Source organism: Sphaerodactylus townsendi, linkage group LG02, assembly GCF_021028975.2.
Source record: "Sphaerodactylus townsendi isolate TG3544 linkage group LG02, MPM_Stown_v2.3, whole genome shotgun sequence".
NCBI lineage: Eukaryota > Metazoa > Chordata > Lepidosauria > Squamata > Sphaerodactylidae > Sphaerodactylus > Sphaerodactylus townsendi.
This window is the reverse complement of record NC_059426.1, coordinates 69,345,004-69,367,170: the sequence shown is the minus strand read 5'-3', so window position 1 is coordinate 69,367,170 and position 22,167 is coordinate 69,345,004. Positions and strand designations below refer to the sequence as shown.

The window sequence follows — 22,167 nt, the reverse complement described above, 5'->3', positions numbered from 1 at the left end:
GAACATCTGGAGAGCCGCAGGTTGCAGACCCCTGTCCTAGATGCTAGTCCAATACTCTTAACCACTACACCACACTGGCTTTCTAGTGGCCCAAATGCAGATGCATGTTCCTGTGTGCAGCAAAAAATACATCCACTCAACTTCACTCAATTCAGCACATTCAGTGAAAGTTCAGATGAGTGATGCCTTAGATGTGATTAGCTTGCGCAATCTGGAAGTCACAAACAATTGCCATCTGTTAAAGCGTTAAAAATTTCAGAGTCAATACATCCTAGGAAAATTCTGAGTCCTCTGCTTCCACAACAGTTTACTAGATTAGAATAGCTGGTAGGCAAGAGGTACAACAATAGTCTACACACACAGTGAAAAACAAGGTCAAAAGATCTTATTTTTTTAATATTCTTTCTGGCATTGTAAGTCTCAATCCAAGCCTTGACAAGTACTTATGCCAATAGACAGGTGCATGCAGATACATTTACCCCCATATTTCCTTGTGAGTCACACCTCAAGGTTTGCATAAATCGCTCAGTATAGGCAAATAACTCTGGTCTATGTAGCCAAATCAGTTTCTGAAACGGAAAGGAACATTACTATACCCACCAAACCCACAACTATCTTAAGTGACCTCTCTCGAATACCCTGTTCCATAGAGCAGAAATATAGCTTGCTGTGCCTAGATAAACTTTTCTCCATAGTGTTGTATTGTTCTATATAGAGGAAAAGATTTGAGTTACATACAGTTCCCACATCTGTAGCAAGCATGGGAGCAACAGTGAGGAAGGTTGGCAATGTTGACAGAAATACTGACTGTGGAGAGCTAACTAGAAATTATGTGGAAATTCATATATAGATCTGAATACTGTTAAGACTTTTCTTTAATAGCAATTAAAGATAGTTAGTTCATTGCTACATTCCTTACTGAATCTAAGTTTGATAGTACCCAAATCTGCTTATAAATTGCGATATAATTATATAACTGCTTATAAATTGCTATATGTACTCACTACAGAAAAACTAGCCCAGTAGCACCTTAAGAGACCAACAAGATCTTTTGTGACTCAAAACTCTCTGGCCTTTTCCGCACACGCAAAATAATGCGTTTTCAAACCACTTTCACAACTGTTTGCAAGTGGATTTTGCCATTCTGCACAGCTTCAAAGAGCACTGAAAGCAGTTTGAAAGTGCATTATTCTGCATGTGCGGAATGAGCCTCTGTTTCAGAAGCTCATACCTTGAAAATCTTGTTCATCTCTAAGGTGCTCTGGGATCAGTCTAGCTCTTCTACTGTAGACCAATACAGATATCCTCTGAAACTCACACTGTCCCTCCTTACAGGTTTATGTACATTATATGTCTTCATCAAATCATCAGCAATTAGAAGTAATGTGTATGCACTCTAAATTTTACTCTGTTGACTAGATCATGGACTCACACTCACCTATCTCTGAATGCTAATCCTACTAGATCTCAGGGCCACTAAATTAGTCAATGAGCAACACATTCAGGATGGACAAAAGGAAGTAATTCCCCCAATTAGTTATTAAATAATGGACTCCTGTGCCAGTGGGATGTAGCAATGGGCTCCAGGAAAAAAGCCCACAGAAAAAAGTCCATCATCATGAAAGCCCTCAGGAAAAATCCCCATACAGAAAATTGCTCACATGAAAAATACACAATATAAAAATTCAGTAGGTTAGACTTAATTTTGTAATGTCCTGCATCTCTCTTAAAGGCTAATGGCAGTTTCACCCATGAAACTGACACAGCTCTGGCAGCACACAGCTAGTGTTGCCATACAAGCCTATTGTAAGGCTGGGGGGAGGCATTTTCCAGGAATGTGCCCTACCAAGTGCCTCTATTTTTGCTTCTGTCATGATTCTAGACCCAGATGAAGACAGCTATAATGGGGTGCTCACGTACTTTTCTACATATATTGAGGGTGCAGCTAGTAGAGATCCTCAGTTTCCTATGGAATCATCAGCCCTGGAACAGTTGCCCAAAACTACAAACTGTTGTTAGGTATTTCCCAACGCTTTTACAGCCCCATCAAAAGGGGGGATCCATTGGAGGGAGCAGTGCAAGGGCATGCTAGTGGATTTGTCCTCCCCAGGGCACTTGCTGGCAGGTGGCTGCCATGGCCCTCCCCAGCAGTGGGATATTGTGCTGGATGCCATGTCAGTGTTCCTGTGCCCCTGCTGCCAGCATAGCAGGGGTGGTTCAAGGGCATGACTTGGGGAGAAGCCAACATTAGTCAGATTCCTCTCAGTCATTGCTCCTATTGAGCCAGCAACAGGACTTTGAACTTACACGACCAAAAAGGTGGCATAAGTCAGTTAAGCCCAGTGGAGGTTTTCTGGTGGCCTAGATGTCTTTTCATGTTTTTAGCCTCCCCAAGCCACCAGAAAGCCTTGTAAAGAAGCGTGGGCTGCTGCAGCTCAGCACCATGGCCAGGTGTCTGCCCATTTGGATGGAGTTGCTTATTCCCTATTCTGCTGCAGTCATCCCAGCATGTTGTTTCTATTTGATGGACAGAGGCATCTAGCTTGCCACAAATTAACACTGGCTAATGCACAGATAGGTTGCCTTGAGGTGAAAAAGAAGAGTTTGGATTTCTACCCCCTCCCCCTTTCTCTCTTGTAAGGAGACTCAAAGCGGTTTACAATCTCCTCCCCCCCCCCACAACAAACACCCTGTGAGGTGGGTGGGGCTAAGAGAGCTCCAAAGAACTGTGACTAGCCCAAGGTCGTCCAGCTGACACGTGTTGGAGTGCACAGGCTAATCTAGTTCCCCAGATAAGCCTCAACAGCACAAGCGGCAGAGTGGGGAATCAAGCCCGGTTCTCCAGATTAGAGTGCACCTGCTCTTCACCACTACAATATAAGGCACTGTGCAGCAATATTAGCAGGTGGAAGATAGACATAATTACTTGAGATTGGCTAATTTGCAATAAAGAATTATATTTCTTCATCTGTACAATGGTGATTGTTGCAATTTGTTATAAGTTTTTGTTTGGTGTAGTTTTTGTTTGGCCTTTACTGATCTCATCATCCAATATGTTGCTTGAGTTATTGTTATTAGACCTCTTTAATAAACGGTTGTTATTCTGCTCTGGGCCCTCATGCCTCATTTGGTCACACAGAGGATATTCCCTGTTGGGAAAAGAAGCAATCTGGAGCAGGCAGGATGCTCTGATTAGTTCATTTGTCTCTGTTCTCTTCTCTTTCATTATGGGAGTAAATAATTGTTTTAATTATTAGGGTTAGTTAATTGCTGTTTTAGGGTTAGGGGGTTTTTTTGTAATGGCCACTGGTCTGTTTATATTATGTTGCTTATGTTATTCTTGTTAATTATATAATACCTTTTTATAATTTCTATTTTAATTATATCTTTTCTGTCTGGGCATTTTTTCATGTGGGCATTCATGATGGTGGGCTTTTTTTCGGTGGGCGTTTTTCCTACGGGCTTTTTTCTGGTCACCGTAGCAATGGCCTCAAACATAGATGGCGTTAAAGGGGGATTAGCCAGATTAATGGAAATTAGAACTATCAGTGGCTACTAGCCATAGTAATTAATGGTGTAGTGATTAGATTGTCAGGCTAAGATGTGGGAGTTTCAGGTTTGAATCCCCATCCTGCCATAGAAACTCGCTGGATGACCTCATACAGTTGCTGCAAGGATAAAATTGAGGAAAGGAGAATTATGAAAGTTGCTTTGGATTCCCATTGAGATCAGCAAGGTATAAATGAAATAAGTAAATAAATACCTAGATGCACCAACCTTCTGAATGCTGGACCTAAGATGTAACAGCAGGGGAAAATAATGGAAAAGTCACGCGCCACCTGACAAACTAGGCACATTTATTTTAGTTTGAACTTTCCTGGGTGACCTCTTCTTCAGACATGTTAAGGCAGATGAGTTAATGTATTGTCGAAGGCTTTCACAGCCAGATTCAACTGGTTCTGGTGGGTTTTCTGGGCTGTGTGGCCATGGTCTGATGGATTTTGTTCCTAACGTTTTGCCTGCATCTGTGGCTGGCATCTTCAGAGGTGTATCACAGAGGGAAGTCTGTTTCACAATGTGTCTAAGTGAGAAGGGAAAGTTTAGTGTGGTATATTGTCCATGTCCCAGGGTGGGGAACCAATCATTGGGCCACTCCCCACTTACCTCGTCTGAGTGCAACCCCGCAGTGACCCCTCGTAGAAAAGCCTCCATGGCTTTTGACAACGGAGACATTTGTTCCCCACTCATTTTCCATTCAGGAAATAGCGCAGGGTTCCACATCAAGAGTCAAAGAGGCAATCGAGCGTTCTGATTGGCTGGCACGTGTGTGCATCATTTACACGTGGGAGTTGCAGCCAGCTGAAGGCAGGGCTCCATTTTGATTGGCTGACCTGAAAAGTTCGTTTGGATAAGCTGAACGCATTGTTTTGAGACATCTGCACATGCTGACGTCACTACCTGTTGCAAATAGCTTGGGCAGAAAAATCAAAGTAAATATCGGTTTCGGTTTACACCGCCGACAACCCTGTGCTCAGCAGCACTTTGCCAAGCTGCAAAACAGTGGAGCTCGAGCAAAAAAGAGCAATGTTGGCACGTCTTGTTGTGCACACGTCTCAATTTCCGAGCACTTTCTGAGGGGGACACCCTCCCTAAACAAAATGGTGGTTCCTGTTTCCTGATTGGCCGGAAGCTGCGCATCAGAGCGAATCAGCCGCACGTAAACAGCCAAGGTTCCCCACCCCCCTGCGGCACCTGCGGGGTTTTTGAAAATGTTGCTCTTTTCAGAGGACCTAATTTGCCACGGGACAAGGAGGTGGGAGAGTGGCAAATTAAGGGCAACTGCACAGTGGGCGCTGGTGACGTGGGGAACATCCATCCTCCTCGTGTCTTTTAAAGAGGTGACCCCGCGGCTTATGGTGAATGGGGAGTGGCCCATTAAGTGTTTGGGTGGAACTGAGGAGAAACTCCTCAGAGGACTGGGGAGAAACAGCCTACCACAGGAAAAATATTTCTACCATTCATCAAGGGAATCACAGATCAAATAGGGAAACTGATGAAAAAGCATTACCTACAGACCATCTTCAAACCCACCAGGAAAATACAGCAAATGCTACGCTCAGCAAAGGACAAGAGAGACCCCCCCCTCACTTCTGCAGGAGTATATTGCATACCCTGCAGCTGTGGAAAGGTCTATATAGGAACCACAAAATGCAGCATTCAGACCCGTATTAAGGAACACGAAAGACACTGTCGGCTTAACCATCCTTAAAAATCTGCAGTTGCAGAACATGTGTTAAACAAAACTGGACATAATATTTTATTTGAGAACACTGAAATTCTGGACAATTCAGAAGCTTACTATGTCAGACTGCACAGGGAGGCCAATGAAATTCACAAACACCAGGACAACTTCAATAAGAAAGAAGAGATGTTAAAAATTAGCAACGCCTGGCTCCCAGTACTTAAAAAAATGGACTGATAACCCCACCTGCAATACAATGCACTCAGCCCCACCTTTGCATAGCAAGTTCTACCCAAACACTTAATGATTGGTTCCCCACCCTGGGACATGGACAATATGTCACTCTAAACTTTCCCTCTCGCTTAGACACTGTGTGAAACAGACTTTTCTCTGTGATACACCTCTGAAGATGCCAGCCACAGATGCAGGCGAAACGCTAGGAACAAAATCCACCAGACCACGGCCACACAGCCCAGAAAACCCACCAGAACCAGCAGAGGAGTTAATTACGCTCCCCCTCTTGCTGGCCAGCTGGTCGAGTAGTCTGACAAGGAAGGCTGGACTAGAGGGACTGTTGGACGGCGGTCTTCTCACATCGCCAAGAGAATCCGCATTCAATTTCGGACCGGAAGTGCAGAGGCGTCCTGCCATATCGGCCTCGCTTTCTTGCTCTACTTCTACCATGGACAGAAAAGCGGCTGACAATGACGACATAGTCGCGGAAGAAAAACGTCAGCTCAAGAGGCGGGCCTTCGGGAGGCTGTGGATAATCAGGGAAGCCCTGCGATGGCCGGCGTCTTCGACATCGACCTAGAAACGGAGGAGGGGAGCGACGGGGAGGAGCCTGAATTGGGGGCCGCGGTGAGGCCGATGGTGGAGGGAAAAGGGGTGGGCTCAAGCCGGCAAGCTCCTCGCGCTGCTCCCTCTCCCCACTGAACAGTCGGGATGCTCGCCTTGCACCTGCCGCCGGGCGAGCTGCGTTTTGCCTGGCTGGGACTGACCTCCTTCCCCTCTTTTTCTTTCCCCCTTCCTGACCCCAGGAGGCGGACCCGGATTTTCGCATCAGTGGCCCCGAGTGAGTATAACTGCATCATGTTGCCCACTCCCCTCGCTTGAACTGGTCTTTATTGGACTCGCTTGCTCATGACCTCCCCCCCGCCCCCACCACGGCCGTTAGCATCCGGGCGGGGGAGGGACACTTCTCGCCCCTCAGGGTCGTGGCTGGTCTTTCCCCGAGCAGTAGGCGGAATGGACATCTGCCTGGTTGGACCCCCCCCCCCCCCTCGCGTCCCCAGTGTCCGAGTAGTTTTGGTGAAAATGCGTTCGGTGGCACTCTGAAGAATTTACGCCAGTCGCCCGCACGTATGTTTTCGTAATTCAGGCCTTGCTTGGTCAGATCCATAAAGTGTCTAGCGAAAACAGTTACGTGGGGAGAAATTACAAGGGGAGTACAGTGTAAAGCAAGAATCTGTCCAAGAGCAATCGATTCGTTCAGAGTTTGTAACAATCAAGGAGGTGCCTCTGAGAAACTGAGACTTTGAATATTTATTTATTTGGAATATTTGTTGTGCTCCCCCCCCCCCCCAAATTCAGCCTGTCAATTCCCAAGGAAACAATACAACATTCACAAAATAACAACAGTAAATTATATATAACATTGTATTGAGATATAACCGCCAGATATGTATCTAGTTGTTTGTTTATTCTCAGCACCTGGTGTTTGGAAGCATACGCCCTTCCTTTAGGAGGGATGGTAGTTGTACGTTGTCATCAGCATAGATGTCAAAGAGCTGGATGAAAAAGAAAACAGGTTTCCTACCCTGAGGAGGATATGGTCTATATATTTTGATGAAGAAGGGAAAGATTATAAATCACATAATAAATAAATAATAAATAAATAATGAGGCCTAATGTTTTCAGAAAGGTAGACCTTTTAATCTATTGCAGCAAAAATAAATACTTTTCTAGTGGTTCATTAAGATGGACAAATATTTATTCCAGCAAAAGATTTTGTGGAAGAATAATTGTCATGGTTGCATTCTCTACTCATTCTGCATCACCACCCCAGTTTCATCCTGACAGTGTCTCAAGTTGACTGAGCTTCCTTATTCCTTTAGCATTCTCATGAGGAGTACATCAGAGTGACTAAGAGCACAATAATTGTTCTGCTGGTGCAGACCGAGGTTTGTGCAGTGCTTCCAATGGCAGCCAGCCATGTGCCACTGGATGGTTGCAAGCAGGGCATTAATATGACTGATGTATAGAGGTTCTACTAGTTTTGATGGCTTTCAAAGGAGGACTAGCCACATTAACTGAGAACTGGTCTATCAATGACTATTATTGCTAATAGCTCCCCTATTTTTGTAACATTTCACTTTTAGCAGTATTCACATCTATGGGGTACTGCTGTCAAGTCTGAAAATGCCCAACTTTGGGATTGTTCACATGCTTCTCTAAGACAGGAAATGAGTGTGATTTCTTTAACCATCTAACCTTCTGAAGAGTCCTCTTCACTATAGTCATGTGAGCTGTGCTTGGGTTTTTCTTTTCCCCTCCATTTCTGATGAACATCTAGACTGTCAAAACTTCATAGAGATATTGGGCTTCTTTGAATATACATTACAATGCTTCAGATTGCATATGTTCTCTTTTTTAAATTGGTTACCCCAAATTGTTGGGAATTGCTGTATCCCCCTCAACTGCCCTGCCCTCCTTTCTCTCCCCCAGCCTGATACCAGGACACTATGAAGAAATTGAAATCTCTGAGAACAGTGTCAACAATGGCCCAGAGCGCATTGGACCCCATTGCTTTGAGCTCCTTCGTGTTTTGGGCAAGGGTGGCTATGGCAAGGTGAGCAACAGCTGGTGTGGAGGAGATATCTGCTCTCTACTGAAAATGTAGGAATTTCATCTTATGAATAACTGGTTTTTACTCCTAGCCTACTGGGGTGCTAGAAATGTTGGAGGCTCATAAAGCAATTTTGGAGGCAGGGACCACTGACAATTTTCCACACAGAGAAACCTAGTTCTCATTGTCAAACTAGATATGATGTGGAAGGCTGTATATATCTGCCTTGTTCTCGCCATGCAGTTAATTGTGTCTTTGGGAAGATGAAGCAAGGGGAAAGGATTAAATGCCACCAATGTCATTTCTCTAATCTTTAGAGCAGCCATGCCAGTTGCTTTTTCTTTCAAAGAAAAGAGACAGAGCATGCAATACTGTTGTGTTTGCTTAGCAACAGCCAATGTGGGCATTCTTTTTAAAAAGCTATAGTGACTTCTTAAAGAATGACCATATGTTTTTGTGCACACCAGGTTTTCTGAAAACCTGTGGATTTTTTCGGGTTTGTAGAAAGATCTGGTGTCTATTGAAGGCTCTCGTCTCTGGATTTAAGTATCCACAAATTTTGCCATGTTGAGAAACAGATATATTGATAGTGCAGGGGTAGGGAACCTGCGGATTGAGAGCTGCATGCGGCTCTTCTGCCCTTGCACTGCGGCTCCACAAGCCAAGCCGCCGGCCCCATCCTTGCCCGCCCTGCAGGCAGCAGGCTTCCCCTCTCGCCCGCCCTGTTGGAGCGGGGTGGGTGCTTTCCTGGCGGCCGGCGAGGCCGAGCCACCGGCTTCATCCTTGCCTGCCTTGCAGGCAGCAGGGCGAGCGCATCCATGCGCTTCTCAGAATGAGCGGAGTAAAAGGTAAAAAAAACCCAATATATATAGTGTTATCTTTATTTTAAATGTCAAAAATTATTTGCGGCTCCAAGTGTTTTCTTTTCCCGTGGAAAACGGGTCCAAATGGCTCTTTGAGTGTTAAAGGTTCCCTATCCCTGTGATAGTGTGTCAGGAGTGTACCTGAACCTTTTATATTTACATACAAGTCTGAAGTTTTTATTGGCATGGGGTTACTGTTTTCAAGAGTTCTACCACGGCTTGGTTGTGGTTACCGGTATCTTAATGGGGTCTAATTCTGGGCTTATAAAGGGGAACCCAGGGTGCTTGGAAGAAGTGGCAAGAACATGACATAGGAAGGACTTTTGGGGGCCAGGCTGGGCAGCAGCCACTGGGTGACTTCTTAACATGTGACTTGCAAGATTTACTCAGACCTGACTGCTCTTTACTGTTCAGTGGCAGCTACCCTAAGAAAGACAGTGTGTTATAGCAGTTAAGAGTTTCACATTAGGAGCTAGGTCATCCAAGTTCAAATCACTGCTGTTCCATGGAAACTCACTGGGTGATCTTTGGCCAGTCACACCCACTCAACCTAACCTACTTTATAGGGTTGTTGTGAGGATAAAATGGAATAGAAGAGAGTGACGTAACCTGCTTTGGATCCCCATTGTGAAGAATGAAATAGATATAGTTGAAGATGAGGGACATATTAAAGGTAAGTGGGTGTGTGGGAGGGAAGGAGAAAAGGAAGCAGGGAAAGGGTGCTAGGAGGAGAGAAAGAGGAAATAGCACAGGAAAAAGTACACAGGGGAAAATAAAGTGCCCATTACAAGTCCTTGGAAGTTGCTCCCCTCTGCCCTAGTTTTCCTAGGGAGTGTGTGATGGGTGTGGCTGGGGAAGGGAAGAAAGGAAAGCTGACGATGGAGAAGATAAAAGTAGTTTGGTTGATGAGTGGAAGGAGAGCAGAAAAAAGGGGAAGATGAAAATCTGTGGGGGGCTTTTAGGGAAACAAGAGAGGAAATAGCGATGGAGGGAGAAATGAAATTCCCCCTGCAAATTCTTGCATGGCATTATAGCATAAAAATATATTGTGTTTTCCAATTTTTCCATTGGCCTTTGTTTTGGTTGTGTGAATGATAGTGGGAACTTGGGGGTTTCCTCCTGCATTGTTTCATTTCTTTTTCTAGTCCTTGACATCTTTGGGACGGCTGAGGAATCTGAATAAGTGTCATGAATAGTGGCAGAGAACAAAATCTGTTTAGCTTCTTTCTTTGGTTTCACCTAATGGGCCCTGTTAACTCAAAGGGATTACTTGCCTATGTGAAGTGAATGTGACTTTTTGGTTCACGCCTTTTTGGTTCCTGGCTAGCTAGGAAACGGGTCTCAGTGAGTGGAGCCTCATGCACCTCCCCAAGTCTTCTACGGGATACTGATCTCAATTACATTTTCCATTTCCATTGTAGGTGTTCCAGGTACGGAAAGTGCAGGGAACAAATGCTGGAAAGATTTTTGCGATGAAAGTCCTAAAGAAGGTAACATAGGTTCATCTTTGAGCTCTCTGTGCCCTAAATCATGTCCTTTTGGAACTATAATCCTCTCTGGGTATCTCCTGCAGGCCAAGATTGCCTGTAGTGCCAAGTATACAGCCCACACAAAGGCTGAGAGAAATATCCTAGAGGCCATCAAGCATCCCTTCATCGTGGACCTCATCTATGCTTTCCAGACTGGTGGCAAACTCTACCTCATTTTGGAATGCCTCAGTGGTATGGGAACTGAGCCTTGTTTCGTAAAATGGGGGCCATTCTTGTGACTTTTTCATGGTTTCAGACCTGTCATAACCCTTTTATCCATGGGTTTCTTGGGTTGAGGGCAGGCTGTGCTGGAGCCAGCTTATTATTTCTTATCCTATGCTTTCTAGGTGGGGAGCTCTTCATGCAGCTAGAACGAGAAGGCATTTTCCTGGAGGATACGGCTTGGTCAGTAAAACATCATTCAGCATAAGGGAGCGAGATTAGCTGCAAGATTTATCTTGATTCTTATATTGACCTTGCATGGGAGTGGTAACAGGAGAAAGTTAAGAACATAAGAAAGAACCTGCTGGATCAGACCAAAGTCCATCTAGTCCAGCACTCTGCTACTTGCAGTGGCCCACCAGATGCCTTTGGAAGCTCACATGCAGGATGTGAACGCAATGGCCTTCTGCTGCTGCTGCTCCCGAGCACCTGGTCTGCTAAGGCATTTGCAATCTCAGATCAAGGAGGATCAAGTTGATAGAGTTGTCTACTTGACAGACACCAGGAATGAGAATAAGTTGGGCATTTCCTTTCGGCCAACTTCCCCATGTCATTTGCAGCTGCTTCCTAATTGAATAAACTATTCCAGCTTGTAAAAGAAGATGGGGGGGGGGGGGGGGCGGAGGGGGCTGGATCGTCTGAGAATCCAAAGCAAAACCGTTATAAGAATGGAATTATAAGAATGGAACAGTGATACACTGGCCATCTCCTGTTAATGGACATGCTTTGATGGCTTTAAACAAATGGAAGGAATTCCATGGCAAGCAGATTGGGTGCCGGGACTTTGTTCCTATGGTATCACCCCACCTGATCAAATAGGTCAGTGACCCTGGTGCAGCTGACCCTGGAGCAGCTTTTTTTGTTTGTTTTGTCTTAATCTTTTCTTCTTGTGTGGCACACCTTTTTGAACTTTCTGAATACCTTTGCTAGACAAACCCTTGGACTGTTCTTGTTGCTTTGGCTTGGAGCAGCTTATGCCCTCCTGTACTGTGCTTCTAGTGAACTCTTAATCTGTTTGGTGTAGATAAGTTCATAAGGCAGGGTGTAGAACTGGCAACTGGAGGGTCTCACTTCAGAGCAATAGGCTAAACTGACGGTCTTGGTGGCCTATCTAGTCCAGCATCTGGGGTGGGGGTGGCGATCTTTCTGCAGTTTATGCACCCATGTCAGGTCTTTAAGGATGCATTCTGACTTGCCTTTGTTGTGTTGCTGATTTTTATCCACCTGTTTCTGCCTCTTGTTCCTTCTGCTGTCTTTTAAAGACAGCTGTAAAGTAGTTGATCCCTCCAGTAGCTGAATAGCAATTACTGAATAACAATTACTGTAGTCATGTGGGGCTTTGACACAGAATTGCCACTTGAACAAAGACAGTGCGGTAAGCTGTGCTGCAGGAGTACTATGTGATGTACCCACAGAAAAGCAGCTTGTGCGGCATCTGGTTATATTTAAAATGTGTTTATATATATATAAAACAATCTGCTATTTTAAAATCTGTAAAGTGTATATGGAGACTCTGTGTGTGTGTGTGTGTGTGAACATTTCCAAATAAGCTAATTCTCCCCATTGTTGACCAGTAAAAGAGGTTCATTGTGTTTGTGTATAGGAACATGTTGCCATGCCTCCCTTTGCCTTATGCAGTGGGCTGCCAAATTTCATAAATGTTTGTGGCTTTTCACATCCTGGTTCTTCTGTACAGCATATTAACTGTGGGGGCTAAAAGTGGAAGAACGTGAGGTAATATGCTCAAAAGCTTAAAACATTTTGTAGCTAAAGTATGGTAGAACAGACAGCTGGACTTGGTTTAGGAGGTATTCTTAAAAATGGTAAGCCTCTGGTTAAGAATGTATTGTGGCTTTTCTGCCTGGCCTTGTCCCCATTGGTTAAAGGAGAGAGCAAACCTGATTTGCCTGCCCAGAAACGTTATTCCCAGGAAAATCCTGTCTATTCTTCCCCTCCTGTTAACTGGGCCCTTCATTCCCACAGATGGATTAATCTTGCCAATCACCCTCCCCAATATACCTCTTTCCAAAGCACGAGGCTTTTCTCTATTGGCCAGCTCTCTGTCTTCTGCCTTTGATACAAGGAGGCGTCAAGCACATTCTGAATGATGTGGAATGGTTTGCGTGATGCTGACTGAATCTGGTCCCTTCCCTTTCTGTATTGTTTTCCAGTTTCTATCTGAGTGAGATCATCCTGGCTTTGGGCCATCTGCACTCCAATGGTATCATCTACCGGGATCTCAAGCCTGAGAACATCATGTTAAACAACCAGGGTATGAAGAAGTTTCTCAATTTGCTGAAGTGTAAGGGAGCTTCCTTGGGATGAGTATGCTTTTTTCCTAGCCAGGGATGTAACTAGATCTCTGTTTTACAGGGCACATTAAACTTACAGACTTTGGACTTTGCAAGGAGTCTATTCATGATGGTGCTGTCACCCACACCTTCTGCGGCACGATAGAGTACATGTAAGTACCTAAGCAACTTGGCATAGGTCTCTGTTCTAGAGGAAGCTGCATGGTGGTAACTGAAATGAACAGTTACCCTTTGGGTAACTGAACCCTTCGGGGGTAGGGCGGTTTACTAAATTGAATAAATAATAATTAATAATAATAATTACTTCCTCTTTCTCATGATCTTCCCCCATATATCAGGGCCCCAGAGATACTGACACACAACGGTCACAACCGGGCAGTGGACTGGTGGAGCCTTGGTGCCCTGATGTATGACATGCTCACTGGATCGGCAAGTCTCACCTGTGTGGTTTGCGAGGGCAAGGGCAGGAGTGAGAAGCTGCAGCAGAAATTAAAACAGTGGGCAAGAAGAATCATAGGCCAGTGATTCTCAACAGTTGATGGGTCATGCTTCAGATTGCCATTTCTGCTGAGGCAACTCAGTAGGAGGCTTTAGTAAATTGGAGAATATCGGAATCCAGAACCTAAATATGCTGAAGAAAGGCAAATTGTTATAGCTACCAGGGAGAAGTTTGGGAGACCCCATAGGATTTTATTCCTGCCCCTTGTTATATTTCTTTCTTGATTATGTCTTTGACTCTGGGCTCAGTGCAACCCACTGGCTATACTCTTCACTATAAAGAACCTATGGGTTGTGGACATCCCGCCCCCCGTCCCCCGTTTCATGGTTTGCTGCCTTCCAGTTCCTTTCCTTTTCTGTATCCCTGCAGTTGCTTAAGCTTCTGAACAGCCTCTTCCTCTGTTTTGGTTTATTCTGAGCCCTTTGTCCATGTCTTGCAGCCTCCTTTCACAGCTGAGAATCGTAAGAAGACCATTGACAAAATCCTCAAGGGAAAGATGGTGTTCCCACCCTATTTAACGCCAGATGCCCGTGACCTGCTGAAGAAGGTATAGGCCTGTCGGTTGAGTGGAACTCCGCAGCTTGAATTGTAACTGTCACATTTGTTTTAATTCTCTCCCGTTCCTCTGCCCCGCAGGGTATTTTGTACCTTCTGTGAAGTCATGTGCAGCCAGTATTTATGAGAACTTTTATTTATTTAATTCATTTGTATACCACCTTTCTCCCCAATGAGGAACTAAAGTGGCTTACACTGTTCTCCTCTCTTCCATGTTATTCTCAAAACAACCCTGTGAGGTACGTTAGGCTGAGAAAATGAGACTAGCCCAAGGTCACCCAGCAAACTTTCCTGGCACAAGTGGGGATTCGAACCTGGGTTTCCCACATACTCCCAGTGTCTACAGCTAGTAGTTCTGAGAAAAAGCTTGGTTGAAGCAATGCTTTTAATAGATGTTCTGGATAACTCCCGTTGGTCTAGAGTTCACATGTTCTCTTTTTTAATGTGAAAGGTTTCATAATAATCATGAAGTGAAAATAAGTTCTGTATTCGCAGCAGTAAATGAATGGAGGGCATCATCAACCTGTGATATTGAAGGTTGGCCATTGTGAGTCACAACTGATGAGTTTGGGACTGTTCAAGACAATATTTATTGCATGTGTTCTCTTCCCTCCCCAGTTCCTCAAGAGAAACCCCAATCAGAGGATTGGGGGTGGCCCTAATGATGCTACAGATGTTCAGGTAAAGTTGGGGAGAAGGAAATAGCTAGGCTTACTCCAGATAGGCATCTTACTAGAAAAGGGTATCACGTCCAGGGCTGCACATTGAAGAAGAAGAAGAGTTTGGATTTATATCCCTCTTTCTCTCCTGTAGGAGACTCAAAGGGGCTTACAATCTCCTTGCCCTTCCCCCCTCACAACAAACACCCTGTGAGGTGGGTGGGGCTGAGAGAGCTCCCAAAAGCTGTGACTAGCCCAAGATCACCCAGTGGTTTGTGTTGGAGTGCACAGGCTAATCTGAATTCCCCAGATAAGCCTCCACAGCTCAAGTGGCAGAACAGGGAATCAAACCCGGTTCCTCCAGATTAGAATGCACCTGCTCTTAACCACTACACCACTGCTGCTCCTTGGGCACAGGGTTCCACTTCTATGTTCCCAGCCATCATGGCTGCAAGAATGAACTTTAAATTTCGTGAGCACAAGATGTAGTGAATCTCAGAAACACAGTTAGGGATGAGACAAGCTGTCCTCAAAACAGAATTTCTGATGGATGGGAGTTCAGAACTTTGTAAAGTTCTTTGCTTCTCAGTTAGAAACAGAATAATTCTTACAAAATAAGACATATTTGCATGTAATCTTTAATTTAGTTGCATAATTTAGACTTCTGTAGCATATAATCTTGGTTAACGTGGAGATTTTGTCCAACTAATTATGTCCTGCCTGTTACCCCCAAGACACTTCCTAGCTCATAAGCATTTCATTGCTGATAGCTAGCAATTCTCCTGTAGGTCCATCATAGCTTTGGGAGGGAGGAGGCTAGGTGAACAAAATGTTTACATTCTTTACTTTTTGGGGGAGAAGTAAATTCAAAGGAAGTCACTCATTGTGTGACTTCCATAATGATGTGAAGACACACATTCTTTTGACACCCGGAAACATTTTACAAGAATTGAGCATCATCTTATTCCTAGACTAGAACTGGGTCTTCTGCTGATTGGTTCTGCCATCTAGTCTGAGGTCACTGGAAATCTAACTGCATGTTCAGAAGAAGCACATGGTACAGCTCTCCAGAAGGTTTCAGGAGGAGGGTCACATGACTGTGTTTTTCCCCCATGTTAAAAAAAAACCCTTTGCCAGGCAGAAGGCTTCTATCTGAATATGCTTAATGTCTATGTGGACAGAAGTTTTTTTTTTAACCTAGGAAAAATAGACATGTGAGTTCTTGTCCCCTAGTCTTGTTTTTGAAGCTGTGCAGTCCATGGAGAGCTATATCCCATAGACTGGCCCAGGTTCTGTACATGATGGGAGTTTTCCCAGGTAAAAGAGCTGCTGTTAGAGGATTTGGAGGAACCAGTCTTTCTGCTTGATATTCCAATTTAGGAGTGTAATGATGGTGGCATCTGTTGGCACTGCAGCCTTTCTTCTTTCTTAGGTTGCTGTGCTTGCTAAGCAGCAAAGTAGGACAGGGGAAGTCAAGGAAGAATTTGTTCTGTGAGCCTCTTTGAAAAATCCTCTGCAGTGTGATTTGCCCATCCAGACTAAGATGCATTTGCAGTCTTGCAGGAATTAAAGACCACAGATATGCAAATTGAGTTATGAAGTGCCTGTGTTAGGAACTTCAGGGAGTTCTGGGAAGCACTAACTTCTTTACCTTCTTCTTTCAGAGGCACCCATTCTTTCGACACATCAACTGGGATGACTTGCTGGCCAGGAGAGTTGACCCGCCCTTCCGGCCTTCTTTGGTAGGGTCACCATCCTTATTCCCTCTCCACTTCATCTCCTAGCTGTTTCACTTTTATCTTTTCTCTTGCTCTGTATCTTGGGAGATGATTTATGAAAGGACACTGAGCAAAAGAAGTGCTGATTCTGCTCCCCCCACATTCTCTAGATTGATTTTGCTGTGATTCAGTTACCTGCTTCTTTTCAAAATGATGCGCTCGTCCTCTCGCCTAGTTCAAATTCAGTTTTGTTCCTTTCCTGTATGTCAGTTACTACTAATGTATTTGTAATCAAGCTGTCAGATAATTTTGTTTTGGCTTTAGCCCTCTGAGGCAATTTCAGTCCACTTTCTCCAACTTTGATACGTGGATGGTATGTGGTGGCCAGGGAACAGAGCTTTTTGTGTAGTCAAGAAAATGAACTAGAATCTCCGGTGACTCATGAATTTACATAGAATTGGTAGGAAAAGGTTACCACTTTGTCTGTGATAAGAACAGCATGACTAAAAAGTGGTAACTAATACATGTCAATTAATCTTTTGCACATTGCTCAGGAGAGCCTTCTAAATTAGGGTTCTGGAGTCCTGTGTTCAAATCTCCTGGCGTGTTTCATTTTATCTTACCTGAGTTACAGGGAGGCCTACTTTTTAGCTGGAGTGTCTATGCTGCCAGAAGTTTAACCTTTTTCCCCTTGTGCCATTTCCCAGATAGAAGTTTCAAGCAAACTACTATAACTGCTGCAGAGAAAAAAGACTGGCAGTGGGACCAGTCATACCTCAGTATATCTAAAATGTATTCAGAAAACAGCATGAGGGGGAGGGAGTCTCACAGAGATACTTTTGAAGAAAAACTAAAACTGCTGAAGACTGAGTCTGACATCTCCAGGGTCTTTCCCTTGGAGTTTGGTGAAGATATGGTGTGTCTCTCATGTCCTTCCCAATAAAACCTGTGTAATCAGCATTGTAGAGATGTGTGATGTCCCATGCTGTGAAATTACTGCAGGTCCTTTTCTTATCACAGCACAGTGATCTTCCCCTCCTGTTACCACCTACAGCAATCAGAAGATGATGTTAGCCAGTTTGACACACGCTTCACTCGCCAGACGCCTGTGGATAGTCCTGATGATGGTTCCCTCAGCGAGAGTGCCAACCAGGCCTTCTTGGTAAGGGATATCTAACAGAAGTGACAATGCTGAGAGGTTTATTTATTTATTTATTTTATTGGACTTCTATACCGCCCATCCCCGAAGGGCTCTGGGCGGTGCGCAACATATGAGAATACAATATAAAAGCAAGTAAACAATTAAGAGCAGCGATAAAAATTTACAAAACTGTAATTCTAATTATATAAAAGCTCAGTGGGTTAAAATGGTTGAGGGTAAAGGTTGAGGGTAACAGAGCCCTCCTTGAGCTACCCTGAAGAGTTGCCATGTTGATGCTGCCTCTAACAGGACAAGGCAAAGCCTGAATCCAGATTCCAAGCCAGCCTCAGGGCACTCTTGACCATGTGCTTGTTTTGCAGGGATTTACTTACGTAGCCCCATCAGTATTGGAAAGCATCAAGGAAGGCTTTTCCTTCCAGCCCAAACTGCGATCTCCACGCCGGCTGAACAGTAGTCCACGCACACCTGTCAGGTAATACTGGAATGAGGCAGAGCCAGGTGGCTACTTAGAACCATCATCCTTCTGGAACTAGATTGCTCCAGAGGGGAGAGGGACCTTGCACATCAGAAGAAATGCCACTTCTGGTATGCCCTTCCCAGGGATCTACTGTTCTGACAACTCTCCCATCGAGAGCCAGCTTGGTGTAGAGGTTAAGAGCAGTGGACTCTAATCTGGTGAACTGGATTTGTTTCCCTGCTCCTACATACGAAGCCTGGTGGGTGATCTTGGACCACTCACAGTTCTGTCCGAACTCTCTCAGTCCCACCTACCTCACAAGGTGTCTGTTGAGGAGAGAGGAAGGAAAAAGGAGTTTGTAAGCCCCTTTGAACTTCCTTACAGGTGAGAAAGGTGGGGGGTGGGAATCCAAACACTGTCTTCATTTGGGCCTCAAAGCTAAATGTATCATGGGGTGGCTTTGGGAGGTGGGACGAAGCAGGATGGTGTGGATGTGGCCAAGCAGGTAATCAGCTTAACTTAACCTCCTGTTTTGTAGCCCAGTGAAGTTTTTACCCTTTGAGGCCTTCAAGCCAAGCACAACTGTGGAAATGACAGAGGCGTCACCTCCTTCCCTCATGCCTGTGCCAGAGGTTACTGCCCCACTGCCCATCAAAGCGCCATCAGGTGCTAAGAAGCAGAAGCAAAAAGGAGGCCGAGGAAGGGCACGGTAGCTGAACCAATAAGGAAATAATTGGACTGTCTGCCTCCTCACGTGGCATTGCTCTCTGCTTGCTGGACAGAGCTTGGCAGGGAATAGGGCTGGACCACAGAGCCTTTTTAGCCCAGTTGAGGAACATGTGGTCTTCCTGTTGCCAGGGCCTACCTTCCCTTCCAACTGCAGAGGCCTGTGGTGCTGGTGTTTTCCTGTTATGGGGAACTATCCCCACACGAGGTGCTTTCGATGCAGTATGTAATGAATTATGGTGGGAGTGGAGTTGAGAAAGGACCCGTTGCAAGCCACCTGCTGGCAGCTGGACATACCTGCCCCCTTCTAGCAGTGCGTGTACTTGAGGGTGCATTGGGACTGGAAGGACTTTACCAGGGTTGTGGGTATAGGGGATGGCTTCCCTCACCGCTGCTGTATCAGTGTCAATTAAAAGCTTAGAATTCACTAGGCAAAGGAAGAGCCCCTTTGGCATTAGTGACTGGAAATGACTTCCTAGGTGGAGTTGTACCCGCTCTATAGGTCTTTATCTTTCTCCTGAGCCCAGAAGACAGCAGGTACCAAAAGTTGTGGCCCTGTCCCCGCCCCCCGCCCCTTTATGTTTGGTAAATGAGCAATACAAGGAAGGGTCTCTCCCACAGGCGACTGTTATAGCAAGAGACCCCCTTATTGGTGCAGGAAGTTTGCAGACATGTTTTGTCTGCTTTATTATCACAAGGAAGGTGCATTTTCAAAATGAGCTGCTTCTTTTGAGGCAAGTGGGAGCAAGCAAATGAAGTGGCATAGTCACAAAGAGGGAAGACGGTTGAGTGGTGGCAGATGAGGCTCTGCCATGCACCAGGATTGAGATGGGGTTCAGTCTATGGAAGGAATCAGAGGTGGGACTGCTGCCCAACACTACTTCAGTCCATAGTTGGCTTTGCAGAGAGTCTGGCTGTGCTTCTCTTGCTACTTCTAAAGGGTGGTGATGTGGAAATGCTTGCCACTGTCCTCCCAGGCTGCTGTCCCAGAGAAGGAATGCAGATCACTGAGTAAAGCCTCGGCACTGCCCTCTGCTGCCTTTGCACCCTCTTCCTTGCAATGGTGCTGTATCTCAGCCTCTTCTGGTGGCTCAGAGTTGATGTTCTCATTGAGGTCTTCCCGATTTTCCTCCTCCTCCTGGTTGTCTTCCTGCTGGAGTTGCTCCTCTGCCTCCATGTCCTGCTGCTGCTCTAGCTCCTCAAGCTCTTCCATTCTCTGCTCCTCATCCTGGCTGCTCTGGGGCAGCTCCTCCGGAGGTGGCTCCCCCCTGAGTGCCTGCCATCGATGGATCAAGGCCGCTGCCAGACGTCGAGGGTTGTACCTCCCTTCCGAATCACGGCTCAGCTTGCGCAAGGCTAAGAACAGTAACACAAGAAGGAACAACAGCAGACAGAAGAGAAGGCTCGCGGTGGTAGAACTGGAATGACTGCTGTTGCCTTCCTCTGAAGCCTTTGTGTTCTTTGGGAAAACTGGAAACAGCAGGAGCAGCACAGGCAGAGCATGGGGGAACTGGAGACCCTGCAAGAAGAGGGAAGCCGAAATGAATCATTGTTGCTGGGAGGCCATTGCTAACGCACAATCCCAGTTATTCTCTTGTCACCTCCAGACATCTCACCAAAAATGGGTGAACCTTTGAATACTGCGCTTAACTCCTAATTACGCAGTGTTAATGGGATTCTGCTAGAGAGTCTGCTGATAGGGGGAGGGGTATAGATGGGCATTGTGGAGAGCTGTATGAAATTGTGACACTTTATGACTACTGAAAGCCTCTTTGTGTTTGACCAGAAATGTGTCTTTAGCATTAATTCAGCTAGGAAGGCTGGCATCATAAAATGAGAATGAATTGCAATCCTAACAGTACTTTTCTGGCTTCTATTGGATGCTGTAGTAGACTTGATAATAGAAGCTTGACTGCCTCACCATGGCTTTATAGACTGCCTACTCTTTCCTATTTGCTATTACTCAAAGAAGTGAGAGAGGGTGGTTTCAGGATATGGCCCATCTCTGCAGTCAAGTTCCACAGTAAGGCTTTCTCCCCATGACACTCAGGGCAGTGTGTATTCTATGTCAAAAAGAAAATTATGTGCCAAGAAAAGCTTAATGGTGTGAGCTGTATACATTATGCAAATTAAAAAAGCATGTATGTTTTACATAATTTATTGTGGTATTGTTAGTCTGGGGGAGATGTGAGGAGCTGTGCCAGGTTCTGAAACCCCATCCTGGGCTTCAGAAAATGTTGTTCAGACACTCTTTTGGGATTTGAAAATTGAGTAGGCTTTGTCTACTTGCTTTTTAGATTTATGGTTGTGAAGATATGCTCAAAACATGCTCTTTAAAGAAATAATAAACTATTGCGATTCTCTGTTCTGAGCCTGCTACCCCATTCTGCGGGGCTTCTGTACTCTTCAGGGAACCATGCGCCTTAATAGTTTTTGAAGGGAAGAACTGTTATTGTGGGATGCTTCTGTCTGTACTAGTAGTATTTGGCAGTCTATGGGAATTACAGTCCACTAACAGGAAGATGAGTTTCCCCAATTGGCCATGCTGGCAGGGGCTGATGGGAATTGTAGTCTGTAACATCTGGAGTGCCAAAGGTTCGCTACCACTGCCCTAAAGCCATGGTGGCGAACCTATGGCACTCCAGATGTTCATGGACTACAATTGGCCATGCTGGCAGGGGCTAATGGGAATTGTAGTCCATAACATCTGGAGTGCCATAGGTTCGCCACCACTGCCCTAGAGCATCGTGTGCTTTTCCTCATGGCCTTTCTTATGCTGCTTCAGCTGGATGCAAAGTGGCCTGCTAACTAAATGTGGACGATGTCCTTCCTTTGTACTGAGTCAGACCACTGGTCTTTCAAGCTCAGTACTCTCTACTCCGGTGACAGCTGTACTGGGTCTTAGGGAGGTGTCTGTCATGTCATTTGTTACCTGGTGGAAGATAACCTGGGGCTTTCTGCCTGGCTGGCAATGGATGTACCATTAAGCCCGTGTGTACTGCTGTCCTTCTTGACTGGGCTGTGGAAAGGAGGCTGTGCCATGATGAACCTCTTAAAATGGAAGGTTAGTGTAGAAATGAAGTGATCTGCTGTGAACCTATGGGCACCATAAGCTACCACAGAAACTGAGGGAAACATCAAATTGAGGCAGAAGCTTGTTTATCATAAGTTTCTAGTTCAGTACATTTTTTGTAAACTCTATCCAGCCTATACCTTGACTGTAGCTGATTAATTTGGCACCTGCTGACCACCATGGTGACTAAGATTTGTTTTTATCAATCCATTCTGGCTTGGGTTTTGTTATCCTCTGAACAGTTAAAAGCTCACCAATTGCTGTACAAAATCAGGGTGGTGGTAGAGAGAAAGTCTCAGCAC

The 22,167-nt window shown here is 45.2% G+C and overlaps 2 protein-coding genes across 5 annotated transcripts; one reads left to right on the top strand and one right to left on the bottom strand.

The window, feature by feature from the left end:
* Positions 1-5,717: 5,717 nt before the first annotated feature.
* RPS6KB2 (ribosomal protein S6 kinase B2) lies at positions 5,718-21,155 on the top strand. Of its 4 annotated transcripts, XM_048484330.1 has the most exons (15): positions 5,726-6,103; positions 6,283-6,317; positions 7,970-8,093; positions 10,375-10,443; positions 10,527-10,674; positions 10,830-10,887; positions 12,876-12,976; positions 13,078-13,168; positions 13,355-13,445; positions 13,955-14,062; positions 14,689-14,751; positions 16,394-16,471; positions 17,502-17,609; positions 17,969-18,081; positions 18,605-21,155. In XM_048484330.1, the coding sequence occupies exons 1-15, from the start codon at positions 6,029-6,031 to the stop codon at positions 18,777-18,779; spliced, it is 1,437 nt and encodes a 478-aa protein (XP_048340287.1). In that variant the 5' UTR covers positions 5,726-6,028; the 3' UTR covers positions 18,780-21,155. The 4 variants fall into 4 exon arrangements, 3 of the variants coding, with proteins under 3 accessions (XP_048340288.1, XP_048340287.1, XP_048340290.1); XM_048484331.1 differs by lacking the exons at positions 17,969-18,081; positions 18,605-21,155 and adding an exon at positions 17,831-17,913 and having other exon boundaries at positions 5,718-6,103; positions 17,502-17,645; XR_007243506.1 differs by lacking the exon at positions 18,605-21,155 and having other exon boundaries at positions 5,719-6,103; positions 17,468-17,609.
* Positions 19,727-21,834, bottom strand: LOC125426260 (protein tyrosine phosphatase receptor type C associated protein). Its single transcript, XM_048484520.1, has 2 exons — positions 21,774-21,834; positions 19,727-20,262 (listed from the first exon to the last, which is right to left on the bottom strand). Exons 1-2 carry the CDS (start codon positions 21,832-21,834, stop codon positions 19,727-19,729), a joined length of 597 nt encoding a protein of 198 aa, XP_048340477.1.
* Between the last annotated feature and the right edge of the window lie 333 nt (positions 21,835-22,167).

What these genes read in the sequence shown, in the direction of transcription:
- RPS6KB2 (XM_048484330.1), top strand. Translation starts at nt 6,029, where the DNA reads ATGGCCGGCGTCTTCGACATCGACCTAGAAACGGAGGAGGGGAGCGAC. An exon ending in ATGATGCTACAGATGTTCAG is followed by an intron (nt 14,752 to 16,393) that starts GTAAAGTTGGGG and finishes TTCTTCTTTCAG; the next exon opens with AGGCACCCATTCTTTCGACA. An exon ending in AGTCCACGCACACCTGTCAG is followed by an intron (nt 18,082 to 18,604) that starts GTAATACTGGAA and finishes CCTGTTTTGTAG; the next exon opens with CCCAGTGAAGTTTTTACCCT.
- LOC125426260 (XM_048484520.1), bottom strand. Translation starts at nt 21,834, where the DNA reads ATGGCACAGCCTCCTTTCCACAGCCCAGTCAAGAAGGACAGCAGTACA. An exon ending in CAGTACACACGGGCTTAATG is followed by an intron (nt 20,263 to 21,773) that starts GTACATCCATTG and finishes TGCTGTTTCCAG; the next exon opens with TTTTCCCAAAGAACACAAAG.